This window comes from Rhea americana, unplaced genomic scaffold (assembly GCF_003343005.1).
Source record: "Rhea americana isolate MKP2758 unplaced genomic scaffold, rheAme1 scaffold_21, whole genome shotgun sequence".
NCBI classification, from domain to species: Eukaryota; Metazoa; Chordata; class Aves; order Rheiformes; family Rheidae; genus Rhea; species Rhea americana.
The window spans coordinates 6423020-6446973 of NW_028186258.1; the positions used below are offsets into that span (position 1 = coordinate 6423020).

Here is a 23954-nt window from a genome sequence, read left to right on the forward strand (position 1 = left end):
TGTTCCTTGGGGTTCACTGACCCATGCTGCTTCCAAAGCCCCCAGTTATTGGTGRTACCTGGAGTTCTCACCTTCATCTTGCTCTCTTTGTATATGACTAGCCACCTTTGGGCTATTCTCAGGCCTCTTTTGCTTCTTGCTTCTCTGCTGTCAGTGTGCTTAGCCCATGAGATGCCTCACAGTTCTCTCCTAGCTTGTACAGCCTCCAGATGTCCTTTTATAAATGGGTCATCTTGGAAACCCAGCTGCAACCTGGCTGGAGGGCTGAGGCAACCATGGCTGGAGCCTCACACCTGGTGCTACACCTCTCAAGTTAAAATTACCCARGGCAAATCCTTTGCCAGACAGTGCAGCTAGTCTAGGGCCTGTCTCTTAGAGCATTTCTTCAGTGTTGTATCTCCAGTATCAGGCACAACTGACACAGATGGATAAGGAATACAGAGTGATACCTAGGCAGTGGTGACCAGCCTGGGACTCCAGTGTTTTCCCCTTGGTTTTCTCTCTAGGAGGAGCAAAGGCTTGTGATGGAAGCATTGGGCCAGAAGAGCATCACCAGCCTCCTCTCATTTTCAATCTGGATCATGATATCCAGGAGCAGGAGCCTTTGGACATGGCATCCAGAGAATATCAGGCAGTGTTACCTGCCGTCAGCAGAGCTTATGCAGAAGCTCTTCAGGATATTGCAACAGACAACGTCTCGGTTGCAGATTACTCCCAGGACCCAGCAGCAATCCCCTGCTGCGATGCCCAGCACGTGGCCTGCCGATGCCAAGATCACGGGTCTCCTGCAGCCTTGCTGAACCATCACACCGAAGGAGCAACGCAGCTCTATGTTTAATCAAGTAATTGCTCAAGCTGTTCCTTTTCTGATTCTGGCTTATGTTAACAGGACTGTCATTCAACCTGGCTCCAGGCTTGAGGTTGGCCATGGAGRACAGGGATGGAGGCTGTAGTTCCCTTTGCTCCATGCTAGGAAACAGCATAGGTGACTTAAGTGTCTGTATGGGCATGTGGAGAGGGTCCYCTTTCCTGCAGCTCATCACAGACCAGGACTGTTCCTCCAGCAGACCTGTCCTGTGTTTCTGGAAGAGCAGGTCATTACAGAACCTGGTGGTTCTGGGCTTGTAGAAGTACAGAAAGAAAGCAAMGTTTTGTAAAGCTTTTTAGCTGAGAAAGAGCCAGGACTTGGATGAAAATAACCTTCTCTGAGACCTGGCTTTTAGAGAATTCCTCTGGGAAATTCTCTTGCCTTTCCATGATAGAAAATGAACCTTATAGAAGAGGGCCTATGAGAGCACAAGCAAGGGAAGGAAGGGGCCCACAACCTCAGAACAAACATCCCTTACTGGTGCTGAGACTCTGGAAGTCTGTTGTAGAGAGAGTATTTCCTGCCTTTTCCGTGCCAGGACAAGGTGAGTGCTTTGGGAAATGAAGCACCTGCTTCTCTAGCTGCTAAGTGATTTTTTTTTTCAGCAGGGGTGGCATTAAAAACCRTAACTGCCTGTAAGAGAAAAAGGGGTTGGGGCTCGTAGTGACAGCTGCACTGTGTTTCCCCGGCCTCTTGCTAGGCATGATGCTTGGTTTGTGCTAAGGCTTTTCTGCACTGACCCAGCGGAGATCAGAGATTGTTCTGAGGTGACAACTAGCCAAGTCATGGTAATTTGAAAGGCTGTTTGGAAATGTGCGGGAGAGAGGCGTGTGATGCAGAACTGGGGTAACTCTTCCCTGTCACCTCTCTTTTGAAAGACCAATGATATAACTGCATTTTGGGGAAAGTTGACTGGAGAGCGTCTGCCCCTAGAACTCCCAGCAGATCAGGGCTGCAGGCAGAGCTGCAAAGGCAAAAATCAAAGGTGCAGCTGTGACTTCGAAACAACCAGGATTTCTCAGCAGCTGCATGAGGGTTTTGTGAAACAGTYTGGACTCAGATTTAGGCAACCAAATCCTTTTCTTGGATCTGTCTGYAAGTAGCTTGTCTAAAGCAAAGCAAGGTGTTAAATGAGCAACAGGGAACTGGGAGTTGTAATTATGGACAGCTCTGCCGAAATTTAGATGGGCTGCCCAACAGTTCACAAGTAAGTCTGGCCTGCAGCCTCCTCACCTCCCTTGCTGGCACCACATGAAAGCAGSAATGCTTTGCAGACTTGGCCAGGTCGCTGTGGTCCAGGTGCGGCGGAGAGCAGACTTCCTTTCACCAGGGCCCCAAACCCACTCTTCCACGAGCTAAAACTTAATCAAGACTGACATCTTTAGGGCCCCACAAAGAACAGCAAGAGCACAGGCAGCAAGCAGCCAGGGACAGACTGTGACTTTATTCTCAGTCTTTAAACATAGCAAATTGCATCTTCTCTAATATCACTGCAAAAATACTTTGCCTGGGTAAAATAGTATCTATATACTGTACAAAGACTTAAGTTCAATATATCTTCCTGTAAGTACATTTATACACATAAAACAGCATAAATTAGAAAAGGGAAAGACACGTATATAAAATTCTGGTTACATACAAATCTGATTAAATTAGCATTTACACTGTGGTTCTAACATATAATTTGTTAAATATAGCACTGTGCATACAGTACRTGAACACCCCACCCAGACACCAAGTCAAACAAGGGGCTAGCGGGGCCAGATTCAGTTAAACATACTGTAGTGAAAAGCAGTGGCCCACCTCAGATTTTTTTCTCTTCTTTGGGATTCACAAATCTATTCTTCGATATTCCTGGCTTTTCCAAAGAACCTCCCAGCAGCTGTTCTAAGYGCAGATGTTTGCTTCTCATCATGACCTCTTCGCTTTGCCCGGCTGACCTCCACGGCACAAGATTATCTACCAAAATCAAAACAGAATGGCCTTAACTTTTTTCCCAGCAAAAGGGGGTGTTTCAAGTTGGTTTTACGCACCTGGAAGGAAAAGGGGGAGGGAAGTCTTATAATTTCACTTTCCATTTGAAGGGAGGTTCATGGGCTGGTTTATTCCCCCCCCCCCCAAAATTTGTAGTCCTGAGACAGGAACCATCTGGCTTGGTGATAAATACATCCTGTATCTAGCTGGCAGTGCGCTGAGCACAGATGCACTTGCACAAATTCAATTACTAGGAGTGGGATTCGTTCACCTCACTAACGTCCTCCCAAAAGTTAAGCTCTGGGGTGGCCGGAGGGGAGAGGAGCATGACATGTATCACCTTGTCTCTCTGGGCACTGCAGAGGCAAGCGTTACACATCTACATTTTAAACTCAGGTGAGGGGAATCATATCCTAAATATCAGCAAAACCTTTTAGTGAAAGAGTAAAGCAGAAACATACAGGAAATAGGCAGCAGCAAGGACTTTAAAATGCTTCATATTGGCTACTCATGTTTAAACATAAGCCATAGGAATAGAGACCTGCAGAAAGATTTACACCTAATTCTGGATAAAGCTTGGGCAGAGCTATAGGTGGGTATCTCTGCTTGGACACTAACCACAGGTCTCCCTTTTGGTCAGCTCCAGCCTTTCCAAAAGTGCCCTGTGTTTCCCAGACGTACAGATGCGGTCCCTGCAGCTGAGGCTGCAGGAAGGTCTGCCCAGGAGCTCTCTCTCTCCAGGGCACACCGAGATCGGGAACATCAYCTGCCCTACTCTGAGGATCACAACATTGGCTCTGGATTGTACATTGCCAGAGGGACCGCAGTTAATGCGGTGATAAGCTGGGCTTCATCCTGCAAGCCYCAGCTGCCCCAAATGCCTGTTGGAGTTAGAGGGGCAGGAGCTGCTGTAAGGAACAGGAGGCCAGACAGATTCTGCCAAACTTGCTCATCCCCCTTGGGAAGAATGATTATTAGTCGAGCTCCACAACAAAATCTTTTGCCTTTCCTAACAGTCAGCAGCTAAAAAACAGAAAAAAAATAAAATCAGTATCATCACGTCTGCCCAACTGAAAGAGGGAAATGCCATCCAAACAGTGGGGAGGAACGTGAACAAATACAGGTCACGCGTTGCCAAAGATGCGGCAACAACCTGATTACTTGTATTAAGAATCCGTGGTTTGGACAAACGGGGACGTGCACAGAGCCCACACCAGTGCACTGATGGAGGGGAGCGTCTCTGCCGCCTGCGGACAGCCGTACTCCTGCGGTGGGCACGTCGGGGTGCTGGGGAGGCTGCAGTGCACAGACCGCTGGGCGCTGGAGGCATGGCTGGGCTAACGCTCCTGCCCGTCCTTCCCGAGGAGCAACCTCGCGCGTTGCGTGCTGCGGCGACCAACTGGTGGTTAACGCTGATCGTCGGGACGAGACCTGCACAAACCTACTYGGGCTCTGCACGTGGCCAGCCAGCACCTCTCGGGCTCCAGGCACAGTTTGACTTAATGAAACAGCTTTGCTGGTAAAACCTTCAGATCAACTCCGTTCCTGAGGCTTTGATTCTCAGAGCCTGCAGAAGAGTGCAGCCAAATGGAGGAATTGACGGTGCGTGCCTGGAAAAGCACTGAGAAATCTGCTGAAAGAAAATACCTTGTCTACTGGATTTCAGAGGTTTTGAAAGATCTGCTGGTATGCATTCTTCAGGTCCACACTTGCCATGTTGTTTCGTTCTTGCTACATSCTGTAGGATTCTTGTGTAAAACCTTGTAACACTACCCCAAACCTTTTCTAAATATGATTTTTGGGGGCAACGACGGTGGCCCTGAAAGGCTGAGCTGGCTGTGCAGCCAGGCTGGTGTCAGCAGTGCACTGCCAGGCACAAAGCATATACCAACAACTCCCAGAACTGCTAGMAACTTCTGCAACTCTAATGAACTACTACAAAAGTGGCAACTGCTTGGACAGATAATCAGAAAACAACAGGAACTGACACACCATTCRCAGGCATAACTGTAGGTAAAACTAGAAACAACTGTCAAATAAACAGAGCTGGGTTCATTCTTCCCCTACTGCAAAGTCTGATCACCAGAAGGGTGATGCGGCTTCTCCCAGCAATTCTCAAGCACAGCACCTTTTCCTCGGATTAGCTTTTAGCCTGCTGTCCATCTCAATAACATCTGAGTACTTTCCGCATAAGATCAACAGCAATTCCAAGCTCCTTAGTGGACCTGAAAGCATTTAATCCACCCCTATCAATGCAAGCAAGATACGTAATTGAACTTGTTTAACCTCTTGCTACAGGATTCTTCAGCAGTGCTGGCATAATCAGTAACAACATCCACATCATTAATTCTTGTTGAGGTCAGTTTTTAAAATCACATAAGTCCTCCCTGGGTTTCTCATCTCTTCTCTGACCTGTCCCTCCTCCTAGTTAATGAAGAGGCGGTTTCCTGCAATCAGCAATAGATTTTATGTTAGAGTGAAGCCGCATTTCCTTACTATTAACAGTTGAGTCTCTGAAGTCCTGCTCACCAGCACTTGAGGTCAGGGAAAGGCAAAATGTTTTAAAACGGAGAGGCACTGCTGGGTTCTAAGCACTGCTCTTTCCCCAGAAGTATGTCTAAGTTCAAAGCCATACTCGTGGCATGGGCTGTGGGTGAATATTCCATTTTGTCACAAGTTTTGAGGTTTGTAAACATCTTTTTGTTGCACTCTGAAAGACAAACAAAACCCTTCCCATGTTTCCACAAAAGAGAATGCTGTCAAAACATTTTTGTTGGATAAGGTCAGGTTTTCTCTCCCTCCTTTGCACAGAAGTGACCAATTCCTGAAACCCCTTCTGAACGAGTCATTGAGACTGAACATTTTAGCACTGAGAAAACAGCAGAGTTCAGTGAAAATTCAGAGCATCAAAACATCCTGACCGGCTCTCCTTACAAACTATCACAGCAGGAGCCAATGCTGCACTGGCAAGGAGACCAGCTGCACAACACACTACTTCCAGCAACAGAGGGGAAAAAAACTGAAGTCCTAGCTGCAGACACTTTACCTGGAAGCTCCTATTGCTACGCCACCATAKCAGTGAGTATTTCTGGAAAACTCCTTCCCTCCCACACCACCTCCTCCCTATGTTACACAYGTAAGTTCCTCTGTCAGGTTAATTACAGCGCAGGATTTTGACAGATCAAAGTTCATCTAATGAAGCACCTGCTGTTGTACAGCAGGGGTTTGGGGCTGCTTTCATACTGCCTAGTCCCAGCASGCACACTCATTCAGGAGCAGCGTGATTCCTGCTTGCTGGCATTTGCTTGTCCCCAAGCCACATGTTCAAGTGTAGGTTCATAGAAAGAAGTAAAGGATTCCTTCCTGGCCCTGCTCCTCCTAGGAACATTCCTTCCAGATGCCTGGGCCAGCAGCTCTGACAAGAGGGGAGACATTTTAAATATCCTTCCTAGGTAACGGAATAGGACAAACAGAAAACTTTTGTTCTGAGTTTGCAATAGGTTATGTTACAGGTAACAAAAGAGATTTGGTCCAAAGTTTATGTGGCTTGAAAAGCTGGATTTAGGTCGTGTTTAAAATGGAGTCATGAGCTAGTCATTTTTTATGTAACACTTTGCATCAGTTGAAAGTGCCTTACAGAGGAGGTCAGCCTCAACATATGGAACAAATCCTGGGACCCCAGTGAAGTTTTTACTTCCTCCTCCTTCAGGCAAAATTCCAACAGCAAGATGTGTAAAGATAGAGTAAAGGATTCAAAAGTCTGCCAAGTTTACAAATCCATTACAATATGCTGCTGTATTAATGTATTACTATTATGAAGAGACTGCTGATTACAACCAGGTCATATCATGATAACCAAGTTCTGTCCATTTAAGGATTAAATATTTAACATAATAAATGCTTGTATAATAGGAAGAGGAGCAGGAGAGACACTGCCAGGCTTAAGTTAGATTTTTTTAAAGCTAGTATGTCCTTCCAATGCCAACAGAGAAAGTGCCATTTAAAAATCATAAAATATTTTAAAGGCTTTTCATCTTTGTATTGGGAAAAGGAGTTTCCTTTATAGTTGGCTTGGAAATAAGAGGACTGGTGAGATTCAGTTATGTCCTGGTTGCTTTCTCATACGCTAACAAAACTGACTGAAAATGGTGCAGGGAATATTAAGTGTTTACTTCTAAGTGATGGTGTTGTTCAAATTAAAGCTATTCCTGCTTATTAGCAGTCAAGATACGTGCAAGGCACAAAGGTCAGATCTGGATYTGAACGTCATTCTGCACCTGAACTTCATTCAGCTAATTTGTTCAGATCCATCTCTAATTATTAGGTTTGATCATCTTTCCCCATCCCTAGCTGCCATTCAGTAGGGGTGTAATCTTCCTGGCACTGTCCCTATAACTTAATTAGTTATCTTAAGCTTCACAGTGAACTGGGACAAGGTGGGGGCAACGATATCTCTTCTGTAAGAGGTTAATATTTTCTTCTTAGCATGAGGGTTGTATTGCTGYTTTACGGATCCTGAATGCTCACAGGAGGAAACTCATTCTCGTCATCAAGACACACTGGTCCAGTTGCAAACTCATGCTCTGGGATAACCTCTCCTCGCAGGGCACCACCATCCTCTGAATAACCTGCCAAAGTGAAAATGCAAAACATTAAGGATAAACACATGGAAGAAGGCTGGAAAAACAATGGAGACACCATTTTATCTGTGTTTTAGCACAGAGGTGTTTTCTCTGGCATTTTGGCAGAGCACTGGAGGACTGCAGAAGCAAATGATAACTCCAACACTACAGACTAAATGGCTAGTTCCTGTTGCAGAAGCATTCTTCCTCCCACCATGAACGCAAGCACAAATCCTAGAATAAGATCCACATCTGTATGCAAACTGTAAGATTAGAGATTATAATGTGAGAGTCACCCTGTCCTCTCCTGCAACAACTTAGTGCTAGCTTCATTACTGAAAGGTCTAGCAAGTTCAGGAGAATCTGTAGAGATCTTGGCAAAAAAAAATCAGAAGATCTGACTTCTACATCCATGGTTTCGACTCTGGGAAACCAGTCTGGCAGCTGGCAGCAGCTGCTGTCTGACAAACTGTAAAACAAGACTGGACGTAGTTACTACTCTTCTAGGGAGCCTCTGCACAAGGAGAAGTACCAGAAGAGAGTCCTGGGAAGCAGAACAAAACTCCTGCCTTGTTCTTAGGGGCAGGGGATGAACCATGAGCTCCAGAGATTCCTGCTACCCCAGCCTGCATTGCCCAGGTAACGTTTCTGGCTACAATGAGCCTTTGGAAGTTTGAGGACTTCCTATTTTGCTCCACGAGGCTTTTGTGCCTTAACTAGGAAGGGCCGACCTGACACTTACCTGGCATGGTTGAAGTTGAAGGCACTGTACTTTGTCTGGCTACAGTTGCTGCATAAGTCTGAGGTAATGGAGGCTGGAGGTCATTTTCTTTGTTCTCCTCCATCTTTCCTGAGGCAAGCAGACTAATTGTACAGGAACATGAGAGAGGAAAAGAATTAGCTCTGATCTTGCCTGTYTCTCCCCCAGCACTAGTTGAGACACGTACACACGCACATCCATGTCACCTTGAAACACATCAGGTGTTTGAGGTTGGACTAGATGATCTCCAGAGGTCCCTTCCAACCTTACTGATTCTATGATTCTGTGATTCTATGATCACCCATTTGTAGCACTGCATCCAGGCACCAACTGCAACCCTTGCAGTGCTGCAGAGGGGCAGCTCGCTGTTCTCTACAAATGAAGCAGGAGGGGAAAGGAGTAGGGAAAGTGCAACTACAGCTGCAGGACAATGCTGGCATGAGAACAGAAAACAGAAGACTGGCCACAAAGGCTTTAGATCACAAAGGCAAACAGTGTTTCTAACTACAGAGGGGTCTACAAAGGGCTTGCAACAGGAGTGGAATAGGTGGGTAAAGCAGCACTGGCTAGTTTAGGATGAAGTTTGAGCAGAGATATCCTATGATGTAATTTAACTCATGACCCAAGAGGCCCTTTCTGATGCTAAAACAGGAACCCACATAGGAAGCCAGCCTGCCAGCTCCGGACTGCCAGTTCACAACAGGAGCGTGCGGGCGTCAGCAGTGTCTGAAGGAGGCAGCCAGGACAGAGCACGCTGGACAGCTCAGCTTTGAAGTGCTTTTGTTTTGTGTCTTTTAAAAAACTGCTGGCATTTTCCTGGCTGTCAGCCACCTCATTGCTTAGAGTATATGTTACATCCCACCCCACCCTGAAGGCGTCACATCTGGAGCCAAGTAGCCCAGATGTGGGGTTACGTGCCTGTTCAAATTTGCATACAAACTAAACAGCAGCAGAGAAAACTCCCCTTTGACACTGCACGCCTGCGTGCGTGCGTGCATGTGCGCCTTTTCTTGCTTACAGAAGCTCCCAGACTTGCTCCACATGATCACCCCCCCTGAAATCATCTCTCTAGCACCCAGCCAGCCCTGGAAGAGGTACTCTGTTCTCCTGCCACCCTAGTGGTCTGTCGGCTGTTGTAGGAGGCACTTGTAAGACCCAGCTGCCCACCTCTGCCATCTAGGCTGAAATGTCCCAGAGCTGCCTAGGGATTGGAAATGTCTGTAGTTTCTTCTGCAGAAAGCCTCAAGTCCCTGCTTGCTGGCATGGGTTCCAAAGGGATAGGATCTGTCAGATTGGGCAGTTAAAAAAAAAAATCACATGTCACTTCTGACACCCTTGCTCCTACAGTTTCATTTTGTACTTTCAGAAGAAATTTCTGTCACTTTTTAAAGATTACCCTCTGTATCAAATGTGCCTGGAGCACCAGTGCACTCAAGGTGTAGTTACCTGTGTTTCTTAATTAAGACACACTCCCCTCCATCTTGTGGGTCCAGGTTGTAGATGTAGAGATGTCCATCTGACGTTGTCACCAACAATCKAGGCAGCTTCTGAATCCTAATGAGAAAAGCATGAGTCTGAATGCACATATCTGCATATAGAGCCAAATGTTTGCAGCAAGGAGAAAGGGTTAAACCTCTCATACCCTCACCCTCGTACTGCTGCTTGCTAAGGAGGGACTTCCAGCCACCAGCAGAGCTGCTTCCAGAAGAACATACCTGGTCTAAGAGCATCCACACAAGTGGCTGCATTAAATGGCCCAATTCACAGACCTAAGTTACTGCTGTGAGTTAAGAAAGGGCAATGCAGCCTGACCTGTACCTCCATCCTGGACTCTCATTTGTAGGAGCCTGTGGGAGGTAGCCCAGATGCAGAAAGCACACGCGTACACACATGTGCACTGCTCTGCAAGTGCAAGATAATGGACAACAGTTGTGGTGTTCTGTGTAGATAGCTACAGCTGTCCACCAGCTGGCGTGGCAGAGGGAACGCTGATGTTATTACATACGTGGAAAGGGCACAGATGTTCCTTTGTCCAGAGATGTTTAAGCGGACAGTAGCAAAAGCTCGATCCTGGTTCATCATTCCTGATACTTGAGCAGGGAGGTAGTTGGTGGCGGCCTGGAACATCTTTCCCATGTAACCACTCCAGGTTGGAGGCTCTTCTGGTCGGCTGAGGGGAGGGTCACAAAGCAGCAACATTAAGGCTACTGCAGCTAGTCAAAACAGCTCAGGAACAGCTGAAATGTTCCTGATCTCAAGGCTTTCTTTGGAGCTGTACACAACTGTACCCCTGTGCATCCTTGTACAATCACTTCCCTTCCTATCAAGAAGGGCTGATTTGTTGGCACCAAGGGAAAACAATGCAGTGCTGATCCTTGTTGTCTACTTTTTCTTCACAGTTCCCACTGCAGTGTTAGAACCCTGGATAYGGCCATTAGAAAGAATCTTGCTTTAATGTGGGCTAGAGAAGTGGTCATTAAAATGTAACAACTTAGATGTAAAAATCTTTATCCCCTTCTTTGCTGTGGGGAGGAATGGGAAGAACTTGGATACTAAGGAAGGAGGCAGGAGATGGCAGCAACTAATGAGCGCAGAACATGCCTTGGGAGGCTGACAATAGGGATGCAGTGCGTAGCTTTTCACAGGAGTGAGTCCCTCTGGGCAGGARGCAAAAGAGATGGTTTGCAACTAGTGTTGTTCATGGAGAATACATGGTGAAATGGCGGCCAGCTGTGCAAAGGTTGATATCTGAGGCAGACACAGCCCTGGAGCAAACAGGTTAACCCAGGGCCCCCTCACCTGTCAGTGAGATGTTCCAGTTTAAAGATGTGCACGGTCTCTGTGTTACTTGAAGCACACAGGAACTGGGAATCCATACTGAATACCAGAGAGCTGATGTTCACATACCTAGGGCCAAGGAAAAACAGAACTGGTCATATCATGGCACATCACCAAATGGGAATTGTTAGGTTTTGCTCACAGACAAGAGGATGGAGAGCCCATACACTGCGAAAAGGACCATGCCTGCCTGCTGCTGAGCTTGCAGGCTGATTGACTAGCATTTCCCTAATCCCTTCTTTCAGCAGAGYGGAGTTAGTGACAAAAGCCAGGGAGGCAGCATGTGTTTGTGGAGAAAACATCTGTGCTTCCCTTCCTAAAGCAGCTAAAGCATTTGGTACTGTAGAAGCCAGGGAGGATGTGCAAAGCGCTGGATAGTCCAGATATGTGWGACATCTCAGGTTCACCAGGGCCAGGGCGTCTCCATTATAGCAGTCTCCGCACTAGCTGAAGCGCATATAAAAAGTCACAAGCAGGCCAGGGATGTGGGACAGGAAGAAATCTGGAAACAATCCACTGAAAACACTTGAGGGGCTCTGCTGAATCCTTGCCTTCAGACTTGGGGTCTGCTCCAAAGACTTGGTAGCTTCAAAGCAATCCCTTTGAGAAGGCAAGAGTCAGGATGATAACTTTGGGGACTTCATTATTTTAAGTAAGAAACAAAGAAGAATACAGCAAATGGACTGAATCTACCTCTGTTCTCTGCGACTGCCCTGTTCTGCAACACACTGAGTTGAACCACTAAGCTTGCCGGAGGCAGCGTGGCTGTCTGGCACAATGACATTTCTATTTGATATGATCACTCTTGTTTTCTTTCTGCAAAAGATGCCAAAGCCACCAGGATCTGACGTTGCCATGTCGCTATGTTTACATTTCTGCTCCTAGAGCCTTCTGTACACTGATGGAGGAATGAACTGACCTTTTCATCCCTCGCCGGAATTCGTAGAGCTTTTGCCCACCAGGAATGGAAAATACACGAATGACTGTGCCCTGCAAAAAATGCAAGTGGAAAGATCACATGGGAGCAAAGCAAAGAGCGAGAGCCCTTTCTTGAACACACCAAAAAGAGTCAGTATATGCAAAGATGGCTTCTGTTGGTCAGCCAAGGTTCACCTGAACCTGGGGTAAACCTGAACCCAATAAACTGGCCTCTTACGAGTCAGCATCCTTTCGTTTGCCCCTCCCCTCGGTCAGCTCTGTTTAAAAAAAGCACTGCTCAGAGCTCCTGTTCTCCATGCACCAGGCCACCAATGYACCCGGGCTAACAGTGATCCCGCTGCCAGCTGTAGGCTGAGAGCGGCAGGCAGCAAGGAGGTTGCTCAAAGCTGCGCTCACTCACTTTTTCGGAAGCGCTCGCCAGCTTCGACCCGGTAGAGTTGAAGGTTAGAGCAGCCAGAGGCCCATCATGGGCAGGAATTGTGCAGGCTGTTTTCTGTAGGACAGAAGGTATTGTGAGTGTAAAGAGGCATGCTACTGCTCAGGTGTGTAAGGGGAGGGCGTTCCCTGCCTTGAACCCATCTAGGCCRTCTGCACGTGTTCATGGGATCATAATGTGGTTATTGTGTCCTTTGAACACCCTCAGCATTTCTTATCTCAGCTCTGCATCAAGCTTCATCTTCTACCTACTACAGTCACTGTGATTAAGCAAAGTTCATTTCAGCTGCAGAAGTCCTCAGCTCCCCACCTCTCTAGACTAGGCTGCAGGAAAGCAACGGCACCTTCTCTGAAGCCCAGTGTTGTTTTTGTGCGGAGAAGGAGCTGACCTCCATGCAGTTTGCTCTCTGCACACCATGACTGTACAGTGACTATTGCTGCAGCACCACCACCCTGATACCTGCAGGAAGCCCAGTACGAGGGGCTAGTACCTCTCACAGCAGCAGCGTGTGTTTTCCCCTTGTGCTCTGCTCCTCCCCTGCTGCAGATCCTTAGCCTCTTCTAGTTCCCACTGCACGTACAGAGTGACAGTGTTATGTAATCCAAAGCCCTGGCATAAACAGCAGATAATCATGACCCTGCTTCTAGCCAGGGACAGATTTCCTGAGGGGCTGAGGACACCTCACCTTCCCCGTCAGCTCTGGCTCAACATCACTTCCACCCCGTGGGATGGCAGAACAGCTGCCCAGGGCCTGCACTGTGGCTGCAGCAGCTCCAACCCTCTGTGAGCCACCTGGGTCACATCCTGCGTACTGGATACGCTGCTGCAGCTCCCACTGGGAGCCCCATCTGCTTCAGCCTGGCGGCTGCTCTCAGGCTGTAGGGCATGGATCCTGTTTGCTTTATTATCCACTACTGGGAAATGGATGTCCTGATCTCAAAGAGGCAATCTGTCTGGCATGGCGGCCAAGCGAGGGGGCTGGGGAACCTGCCTGCCCTGGGCAATTGATTCCCTTGCAGTCCAGCTCGGTGGAGTACACTTATCCCTCCCCAAGGCCCCGCTGGCTCTGCTGTGGCTCTGTTTGTTTTCAGTCCCTGACGGTATCCAAATGGGCGAGCTTCACGCTTACCAAAGTATTTCCATCGTAAAGCACGATCTCTCCGCTGGTTGTGCTGCCGGGATAAGCCAAGTAGGAGTTGGCATGGTTAATCGAGAGAGCACACAGACCTGGCAAGGCAAGAAGAACGCAGCTGAGGTCATTTGCTGGTGGAGGACAAAAYGCAGAAACGCGGCCACGGGCACGGCAGGGGGTCGGCGCAGTGTCATTCTGGGGCAGCGTCCGGAGCTGGGAGCGTGCAGGGCACGCGCTGGCAATCCCTCGGCCGTGGGGACACCTGCCGGTACGGGACAGTACGGCTCCCTTCCCCGGCCRCATCCTGCCCCAGACCCTGCTCAGAAGGAGCCTCGAGTCTGCTTAATGTCAGGCTTGGCCTCTCCCCCACGATCGTCTCTGTTGGGAGAGCAAGACCAGGTGCACAAAGCACAGCAAGGGACACCTTGGCCTCACGGCTAATAGGATTCCTGTCCGGACACACCGGGACACATCACCTCCAGGGACACATCACCTCCAGGGCGCAGCACGTGGCCCGCGGGCTCCGAGGAGCGGCGCAGTGGTACGCAGCCCCACTGCGGAGCTTGGCACGGCTCGAACTGTGGCTGCGGGGCCGCGCAGCACCGTTTCCTTTTTCTCCAAAAAGAGAAGGAAAGCAGAGAGAGACAAAACAAACACCACGGCTCTGCAGGGAGGTTCTGGTGGACAAGGAACTTGAACTTAGCTGCATTTTAACCTCATGGGGAATTCTCCCKCATGGGTGCAGGCAGGCCAATCCACCTGTCCTCCCGAGGACCTAAGAAAAAAAGCATCTCTTCCTAGCTCTCATTTCTGCTGTTGGCTGAAGGCTCATCCCTGTGAATCCTGTCACAGACAGAGAGATCTCACTTGCTGCCTGCACCAGAAGTGGTGTCCTTGGACACGTGCTCACAACCCTCTCGGACAGGGGGAAGGGTTYGATGTGACCTGAACCGCCGACTCCCACCCAGCGGTCCCACATAGTCCCGCTTGCAGAGGAAGCTGCAGGTTTAAAGGTTATCAGGGACGCGGCCAGGCTCTGCGCTTGGCTCCCCGAAGAGGAAACGCGCAAGCGCGCACACGCGCGTGTGCACACACGCCGTGCAACCCGTCTTGTCAGGACACCGTCCTGGCGCCGGCCCAGCAGCAGGGGAGAATCGGCTGAAGCTCTTGTTTTAGGTCATTGTTTGTAACCAGACAAAGAGATCGCGGCGGAGCCAGGGAGCCGCAGGATCAGCCGGCCCCCGAGATCCAGTCCCAGTCAATCAAAGGCATTTACGCCCTGCCAGGAAGGGGACACGCGGGGAACAGAGCAGCAGCCGCCGTCAAGCACAGGCAACRGCACCCAAAGAGCGAGGGAGAGCAGGAAAACAAAGATAATCCAGAAGCTTTGCTCACAAGGAGCAAGGGTGCCTTTCCAAGGTGTCCGGCTTCCCCGAGTCCGGGCAGCACGGGAGGGCAGGGGGAGGCTCAGCGAAGCCGCTGCTCCRAGAGGAGGATCTAGAGAGGGCTCGAGCTAAACAAAGCAAGCTCTGAGCCGGCMGGGCTGTGAGTCACCCTCTCCCTCTGCTCCGCGCCCGTCTGGAAGAGACGAACGGAAAACCAGGCCAGGGGAAAACAAAACGCAAGTGTACTGGGCTGACCTCAGGGACGCACCGAGAACAAGGACCACAAGGGACACGGAGAGCCTTTGAAGATGCTCTTCTGCTCTCGACAGCCTAGGGAGGGTCAGTGCAGGCAGCAGCGGGCCCATGAGGGCGAGACGCAGCCATGGKGCTGGTGTTGCTCAGGATGGCACCTTTGGGAGTGCCATGATGCAAATGACTTGCTTAAGCAGCATGGAAAAAAAATTACCACATTCAAGAAGCCTGTCCTTGTTCTAACATGAGCAAAGTCCTGCTGCATCTGGAGGAAATCACAGGAACTGAGGCAACGGAGTGATGTGACGCTTGGGATGGGCTTGGGAGCCCCCATCACTAGCAAGGGAGCCCCCCCTTTAAAAAAAAGGTGGAAAAAGCGCCTGTTGAAAAAGCAGCGCTGATATGATTCCCGAAGTTGTCCTCCCAGCTCCCTGGGATGTGCCCTCGTGGCACGCACATCAGCACAAGCGCTACCAACTCCTCCGCAAATCCTGACTCTGACCTGAGTCACCTCGCCGCCGGGGCCCTCCCTTGAGCTGTCCTGCGTTTTTTGGAGGAATTAAAGCAGGGATTTCCTGGGGAAAGGAGCCATCCGCCCTCTCCTCCTGCACCACGGACACGCCTGTGCCCGCGTGTTCACAGGGACGAGCAGCCAGCCCTGCTCAGCCGTGTTACTCCAGGGAGCTCGTCTCATTCCCGCGGGCTGCAGCGCAGACCAGACAAGCTCGTGTGCTTCTTGCCTGGAGCTGGAGAGCTCGCAGACAAGCAGCGCGGTTTCCTCTCAGGAGAGAGGTTCACTCCTTACTTGAGCACACACGAAAAACAACAGACTCGCCCACCCTGGGCATTTCCCTCTCCCGTGGGGAGGAAGCTGGCCAAACATCACCGAGATGACAACCCTGAGAATGTGCAATCTTCCGGAAAGGCCGTGCACATCACTGTCACAGGAAGCGGAGCCGCTGCAGCACTCGGCCACGGCGTGCGCGCGTGCGAAGGGCCCGGGAGGGCACCTCGCTTCCCCCTTWCGCCCGAGACAGCAGCGCTGGCTGCTTCCGCGCGCCGTGAGCACCTCCCTGGGGCCGAGCCCCGCGCTCTGCCAAGCGGCTGAAGGAAAACGATGGACGCACGGCTGGGTCCTGAGCAGTAACGGTCCGAAATCGCACGACGGCTGGCCCGAGGGTCCGCCGCAGATCCCTGCACTCCACTGCTGCCCGCACAGTGCCCGGGGCGYGCACCATGGCCTGGGTGCTTCCCGGGGGCCACGCTTGCTGCGTGCTCCATCACCCCACACAGATTTCTGTTCACGAAAGGCTTGACAGAAGAGCGGTCAAACCCCGCTGCCTTGACCTCCTAGTCGCACAGGATCAGGCTTGGGACTAAAAACAGATGCTCCAGGGACAAAGGGAACGCACACGGCAAGCGCAGCGCTTGTCACTCAGCTCATTGCAGTGACAGCTGCTGCAGTGAAGGAGTTTTAAAAAATTAAGTGCAAATGAAGTCCTGTGATCTGCAACAGCCCAATCCTGTCCCAGTGATTGCTGATCCTTGGTGCTTTTAAGCTACAACCGGATCATTCTGCCCCACTGCAGAACAGCTCCAGGCACAAGTGTCCCTATCCTTGCTTGTGCTGCTGAGCTTTCTCAGGAAGGTTTTAAACTTTAATTATATTTGCAGCATTTAGTATGTTTAATCCACATGAAGAGACCATCTGTTAAGACCTGAAGTAGGTCAGGGGAGAAGCCACGCAGAGCATCCCTTGAAAGCTCAGAAGCCAGGCGTGAGCACATCAATAACTTCACAACCGACCATCCTTGAAAAGATGCTGTGGTCTGTGACCGGGATATCACAGCAACAAACGGCAGCGCTGCCACAGGCGCTCAGCCAAGTTTCCCTACTTGCAGCCAAAAATAGCTCCTCTCCCATTAACAGGAAAGCCGGATTCACCCTACATTGTGCAGCAGGGATTTTTTCTGCAGCCACCTGCCCTGCCCCTTGTGTTTGCCATGCATGTGGAATAATATCAGGTGGCAGCTCAGGCTCCTGTAAGCTCCCTGGCAAAGCTTGCTCGGAGACACGGTGGAATTAGTGGTGTCTCCGGCTGCTTTTTCTGCCCAGGGTGCTGTTCACAGCRCTAATCACCTTGGAGGCTGACCCCAAACACACGGGTGATCACAGAGGCTTCCTACCTTAGCGGAAGAGTGCACGTCCGTAGCCAAGAGAGAACCTGGGTTAACCACAGGTCTGAAGGGAGTGTCGAGCTATACTGCACGGCAGCCGTCTGCTGACTCATGCCGCCAGCTCAGGGAAGCAGGACTCCTTTGCTCAGAGCGCTAAAACTCCGTGGGACTCTGACACAAGACGATTTGAAGGAACRGCAGGGAGCCCCAGAGGAAAATACTCAATTTGTCCTATATATGGAGGGAAGCTTGTGGTCCTGGYCTGCCTTAGAGCTTTGCTCTTTCAACAGAGGATCCATGCACATTCCAGGAAACTGTGAGCTGCATTGACCTCCCACGTGATGACAGGAAGGGACTGAGTCTGGGAGGTGAAATCAAACTATGCCAACCGTTTTAGCTCTCCTTTRAAGCATTTGCTCAGGACAGAACAGCATTTCCTCTCTTATAAACCTGACTGACCACCTCCTGTATGCTCCTGGCACCTCAGCACTGAATTGATTGTGCTACTAAGAATACACAAACCGCAGGCTGGTTTAAATTTTAACACTAATGTTATGGCTCTGCAAAGTTCTGCAGACCAGATCTCTCCCTTCCAACCAGTCTCCCATGCTTACCTGTTGTATTTGGAGGCGTATCCAGAATAGTCTTCAAAAGCTTCATGTCCTTAATGTTATGGATGTAAATTGACTCCTCCAGGCAAACGATCAGCCTCTGCAAGAACACAAGGRACATGTACAGAACCTCACCAGCATGGCTATGGTGCCTCCATTTGCTGGTCCCATAGTTCATGCACCCAAATCTTTGCTGTTTGAAAAGCTCAACAGGGATTTCTGCCATAGTGAAATGCAACAGAACTGGGATCTCTACTGCTCCCTCACCCGCTCTCACTGGACAGCCCTGGATTTGGTATGTCTCTGCTTTTGAGAGCTGCCTGCATCTGGTCAAGTTTTTGAAAGCAGATAYCTCAACTTCTCTACTACTCTGAGATCTGATCTATCACATTCTCAGAAATAGGAAAATGCATCTGCGTGGTAACTAGCAATGAGCCTTAATGACCATCTATTTATATGCTGCTTTTCTTTATAGTACYTTTCAAAGCAAGTTATTTTTTGATCATAAAGAGCAGGGAGGCTGCCAACCACTCTTGTCACTATCTTGGCTGATGCGATTACTTGTCCCTTGCCCTGACTTCTTCCTGATTTGGAGGCAGCTATTTAGGTGATAGGCTTCCCACCACTAGTGAGCCTAATGGGTCTGTTCAGCAAAGCAATGTTTCTTTTTCCATTCAATATCAGCASACAATACTCCATCTCCTCTGTGGTTTGTGTTGTTGAGTTACCTAGCAGAACTGTATAGAGATCAGGTTAGGAGGCATTTGTTCAGGGACAGCAAYGGTGGTTAAGCATTTCATATCTAGTATTTACAACATCTTGGCAGATAGATAGAGTACTTCCAAGTTAATGTGCTTGTACCTTTTCTCCTGAACTGATCAGGAACACCCACCCAGGCAAGCGTCAGCCCTACTGCCAAGAACGGAGATGCCAAATGATGGGAAGGAAAGGCAGAAAGCAAAAAGGACCCCTGATATGGTAACCTTAGCCCTGGGTCCCCATTTCCATGATCGCTCAGCTTTGTGTCTCAGCTTGGTCCTGATCTCTTCATATTACCATGGAGGTATTTTGCACAGATGCTTTTTTGGAACCAGGCTTTGGACCTGATTGACAGGTCGCATTTTCTAAGCCTGGGGAGCACCCAGTTCCACTAACATTAATGCCAAGTGTCCAGAAGCTTTGAAAACATCCCAATAAAATATAAGGCCAGACTCTCTGTGGGATCCTGAAGTTGAAGCACCCAAATCCATGTACAGGAAAGCCTCCACCTTTTTAGAAATGAGGCCACTTATTTAGTATCTAAATGTGGAGTTTAGTTACTAACTTGAAACACCCACATTAGAAAAATCTTTGCCTTGCTCCGCCATTCCTGCTCAGATCAAACCCTTTCCCACTTCTATTCCTGCTAACCACAGCATCTGGGGCTGTGTCAGAGCCTTTTGGATTTCCAGGAAGACTTTTCCTTTTCTACAGTAACAGCCCTCAACTTGCTAACTGAGACCGTCAGAGTAATATTTATACAGCCGATTTCAGCAAAGCTATCATATACTTTCCCAGAACTGCAAAACACACTGACGAACATACGAAGGGAGGTTTTCAGATGACAGCAAAGCAGCAGACAGAGCTGCTGCAAGAGGTGCTGGCATCAACAGGGACAAAATCCCGGAACGGACAAGATGACTGACACGGAGAGAGCTGAACGGGCAAAGTTGGCTTGAACAAGCCCATCAGGTGTTAAAGCGGGCTGATTCTCTGCCTTCTGTGCAGTCCCACAGCCCACATTGATGTTAGCATAAAACATACTGAGCTGATGAATGGGTTTTATCCTTGCTCCTTTTTGACCAAGCCTCACAAGAGGGTGCTGGGTGCTGCAATAGCTACACATTGTTCAAGGCACTGTACAACATACTACGCTCACCAGTATTTCTCTTTAAGATTTCACTTAGACATCAGCCAAGTTAAATACTTGACATGTATATTGATGACTGAAATGTGCTGGGTATGGGTGCAGCCAGAAAAAAAGTAGTAAACCTCTCCAAGAATTCAGCAGGGTTTTCAACACAGTGTAGAACCCAGGAAGGTTGCAGGAGAGCTTTTTGCTGGTTCTGCAGCGCAGCCTTCTCCACTTTGAGACAAACCATGATTTAGTTTACACCATATGTAAAGCTGGAAACAAAGAATTCCCATGAGTCAGCAACAACTGAGGGATTCTTTCATTTGCCTAACATGGATTTTCCACAGAGATCAAATCAAAACATGCAACTGTTTGTTTGGAGAGATCGCTTTGTATTTTATCTGCCACCATTTTCCTGTGTTATGGTTTGTATGGGATTTGGCCTTCTGTGGACTTCTAATAAAGCAGTATTGCTTTCATACAGAAGTCTAGGGAAGGGTTCAAACATCACAACATGTGCTGAAGCTGACTGCCACCAGTTTAAATCCTGAATGTAGATTTGAACTCTGCATTGTTCAGTTATATAATGATAAATTTGGCCCAAAGTATTGCTAATCTCACACTGCAGCACACTAATGCACATCTGCACTAGTGGGTCAGAGCTGCCCGGAGAGAYTGAGTTAGCTCTGAAGTCCAACGTATGTGAATACAGCTCTGCCCAAGCTGAAAATCAGGTACCGTACTCGAGGAAGGCGGTTGTGCTCACACCGTGGTGTCTGCCCACTGACACAAGATCAGTCACTGTGCTTGTGTGGGCGAGACGCCAGGGGACTGTCCTCTCTCTCCCTGAATATCCTGCAGCATCTTCAAATCTATCCAGATCTTACTCTGTTGTGGTTGCAAGGCAAGCTCAGCCCAGGATTTAAACTGAAGCTCATAAAGCAGCCAAGGTATGTGGATGCATGACTGAGTGTAGACATCACATACAGCCAATCTCTGGAGCAACACACAGGGAAAAGCCGGAACTTACGTTAGTCCCACAATGATCTCCTAGAGCTGCTAAACAGAAACTGCCATTTTTATATATGTATGCATGCATATAAACACACACACACACACACACACACACACACTCCTATCTGTAATTAAAAGGAAGTTCATATTTTGGCAGTTCCATTGTAAGTTTCAGTAGGAAAAAAAATCAATTCAGGATAGATTTAATTGTAGTGTAGGAACTTCTGGTCAAACACAGCTTTACTGGAAGCTCAACCCAGTTTCCTTATGGGAGAGCCTTACTATAGGATCCACTGTTGCTAACCTAGGAGAGGCTGATTGTATACAATTATGCAAACTGCTTATTTCTTCATTGTAGAATGTCCCCTGCTTCTTATGGCACATCCTTTGAAAATAATTACGGACAAAAAGAAAAGATGACATAAAATCCACCCAAAATGGTTCACGGCTGCTACAAGACCRTGTCAGTTCAGTGAATGACCCCTTAAAAACCTTTGTTAAAGTGGCTTGAGCCTTCCCTGTATCTTTAAAAACAAAACAAGGCTGCCAGCAGTACTTGAAATGCAGCCTTTTTCCTCATCCATGGAATTCAAGTTACTCCTGTGTGGTTTTTTTTTTTTTTTTTTTAACTAACTTGACGATCTCATTTGCAACAAAGGTGGCAGAGGTAGGCTGAAACCTAAAGTCAGGGCTTGGAATGCAACAGAGGGAAGATGATGAAAAGGTATTTTTTTAAGCAAAACTGCACGCTGAAAAGGCGCGCAGACTCAATACCTACCCTCAGCTCCACATTCACAATCTCAGAGCAAACTCGCCCTGGTTTTTGCTGCTCTACTAGGCAGTGGGGTCCCAGTTACACTCTTCTGTATGAAAAGTCAGCAGCAGCAAAGGGACAAAGTGGCATAACTCTGGCTAGCCAGTTTCTGTAGCCTCTTACCTGACGATTCAGCCGGATGGACAAAATATTACTGGAATAGCTATAGTTGCAGATCTCTGTCCCTTTCTTGAAGTGGTAGACATTCATTTGCTGTGGCTTGGCATGACTGACCACAACCACGAGGCTGCTGGAGAACAGACGCTCCACGATGTAAACATCTGGGATTTCATCTAGGTACRGAAGGAAAGTAAGATAGAGTCTGTAGCTTGGAACTTGGAAGGTTTGTTTACAGAGATAAGTGAGACAGCTCAGGAGGAATCTGGCTGGAAGGCTCACTGCTAAGATGTTCAACATCTGTTTTTGTTAAAAATTATCAATATCTGGCACAAAGCATCTAGGTCAAAGTAGAAAGGAGTTAACAGACTTGCCCTGAAGGCAGAACCTAAGCCAGTCCCATTTGACAGTGCTGTTGTGCTTCTTCTTGTCAGGGCCCTCCAGCTGTAGTTAATCTTTGGGAAGAGGATATAAAGAGGAGGAGCTCACCCTTATCAAAGGAAATGAGTGTCCTGAGCAGCTTGATCAGGGGCCTTCCTGGAGGGAGTAAACCAGCTAGGCCTCACYGAGGTAAGCAGCAATGGTATGTAACTCTCTTCTGCTTGGTGCCTGACTTCTCCTAGCCTCTTTATGGAAGGCTTATGCATTTATTCCCTCTCTGTCACTGCAGTTGTGGTTTCGAAAGAGCTCTAGCGTGGCTTCTGCTGGTGGTGTGGTATGTGTTGCAGAGAGCATGCTAGGGATGACCTCTGTTGCCTTGAGATGGCAGCATTACAGGGGTCCTGGTGGGCCTGCCCCAGAAATCATTGGGGAGCTATGAATTCCAGCACAGGTAGTTGTAAACTGTGTCTGATGTCTGGGCTGTCCTGTATTGGAGGAACAAGGACCATCCTATAACCATGTTGTGGGACTGCCTAAGTGTGTCACTTGCAAGGATCTGTTTCTCTTTGGTCCTTGGTTTGGCTCTGGGGGTGATCCAAACTCCTAAACAGTTTTAAACATGGCTGTAGCTTGCTGCTATGCAGTTGCTCAGTTAYGCTGTGAGGTAAAGAGAAGAGTCTGGACTCTGCTCCAGATGAGGMAGCTATGCCTGGTTCCCTAGGCTCCATCTATAGTCAGTGAAGAGAGACTGGCATCTCCCAGGTGTCAGTTATATCTTGGTTGGGGTAAATCTGGGCTAAAATGCTTCTAGTGATGGCTTGAACCAGGCCAGAGTATGTGCTCCATGAGGTCTGAGCTGTTTCAGACTAGGTGCATTATATGCTGCTCTAAGCAGAGCTTAAAAACAAACAAAACCAAACAGACAACAAAACCTTTCTACACTGGAAACCTGTTAAAAACATCTTTCTCCTACAATCACATTAGGCTCAAAGCCTGCAAGTTATACAGTATCAACGTGGTAGCCTGAAGTCTCCTGTATGTGTATCTGAAACACACTAGCAGTGAACTAGTTTTGAACATTGCAAACCAGCCCTGTGCAAGCAGGACTGCTGCTCTCAGACTGAACCAGCAGCAGAAAAATGATCTGGACTCTAGATTTGTGGGGCTCCTTCAACTTTGCTAAAATACTGCTGGCGGTTAGAAAGTTTCTCCAGGGCTGCAGCTCGGACTAAAGACCTCTGTGCATGGTGTAACAGCCAGCACAACTTCTTTCCCGATATGGTACAGCAGAAATGGATGGATCTGTGCACTAGCAGTAGGCAGAATAGCTCCCTTGAGGCAAATTAGAAGTGCAACAGTACAGCTAAGAGCTGTCAACCGGAGTTYTCACTGGAGCAAAACGGGAGACTTACTGCTCTCATGGACCTGGTCCAGTTGCTCCACAGAACTTAAGGAGAAAAGCCTGTATCCAGTTGTGGTTCCAATTGCCAGGGAGCTGGAAAGGTAAGACGAGAGTCAGCAAGCTCGGACCTTACAGCGGCCAGGCGAGTTGCAGGCGATCAGGGAGACGGGTGGCTCCTAGTGCAGCCGTCGGTGAAGGAACGACTTCAGGCCCTGCCCAACCTAAAGGCGATCCGGTAACAAGCCCGACCGTCCTGCTTCCCGGCGAGCCGCCTCCGCCCGCCGCGCCGCGCCGCGCCGGGGCCTCGGGCACGCGGCGGAGCTGCGCGGGGAGCGCGC

The 23954-nt window shown here is 48.8% G+C and overlaps 2 protein-coding genes across 3 annotated transcripts in view; one reads left to right on the top strand and one right to left on the bottom strand.

Moving 5' to 3' along the window:
* Positions 1-2311, top strand: part of ARSG (arylsulfatase G) — a 28685-nt gene extending 26374 nt beyond the window's left edge. For both annotated transcript variants that reach the window (XM_085304729.1, XM_085304730.1), the window contains exon 11: positions 507-2311. In XM_085304729.1, coding sequence (XP_085160855.1) covers positions 507-838 — 332 coding nt within the window. In that variant the 3' untranslated portion in view covers positions 839-2311. The remainder of the gene's footprint in view (positions 1-506) is intronic.
* On the bottom strand, positions 2292-23729 carry WIPI1 (WD repeat domain, phosphoinositide interacting 1; the record flags this gene model as incomplete). Its single annotated transcript, XM_085304792.1, has 12 exons — positions 2292-2827; positions 7370-7470; positions 8207-8328; positions 9671-9778; positions 10230-10394; positions 11024-11131; positions 11982-12052; positions 12402-12494; positions 13567-13664; positions 17998-18094; positions 21840-22009; positions 23627-23729. Coding segments are annotated over 12 exons (1284 nt in total), but the record flags the coding sequence as incomplete, so codon positions are not given.
* Positions 23730-23954: the final 225 nt, after the last annotated feature.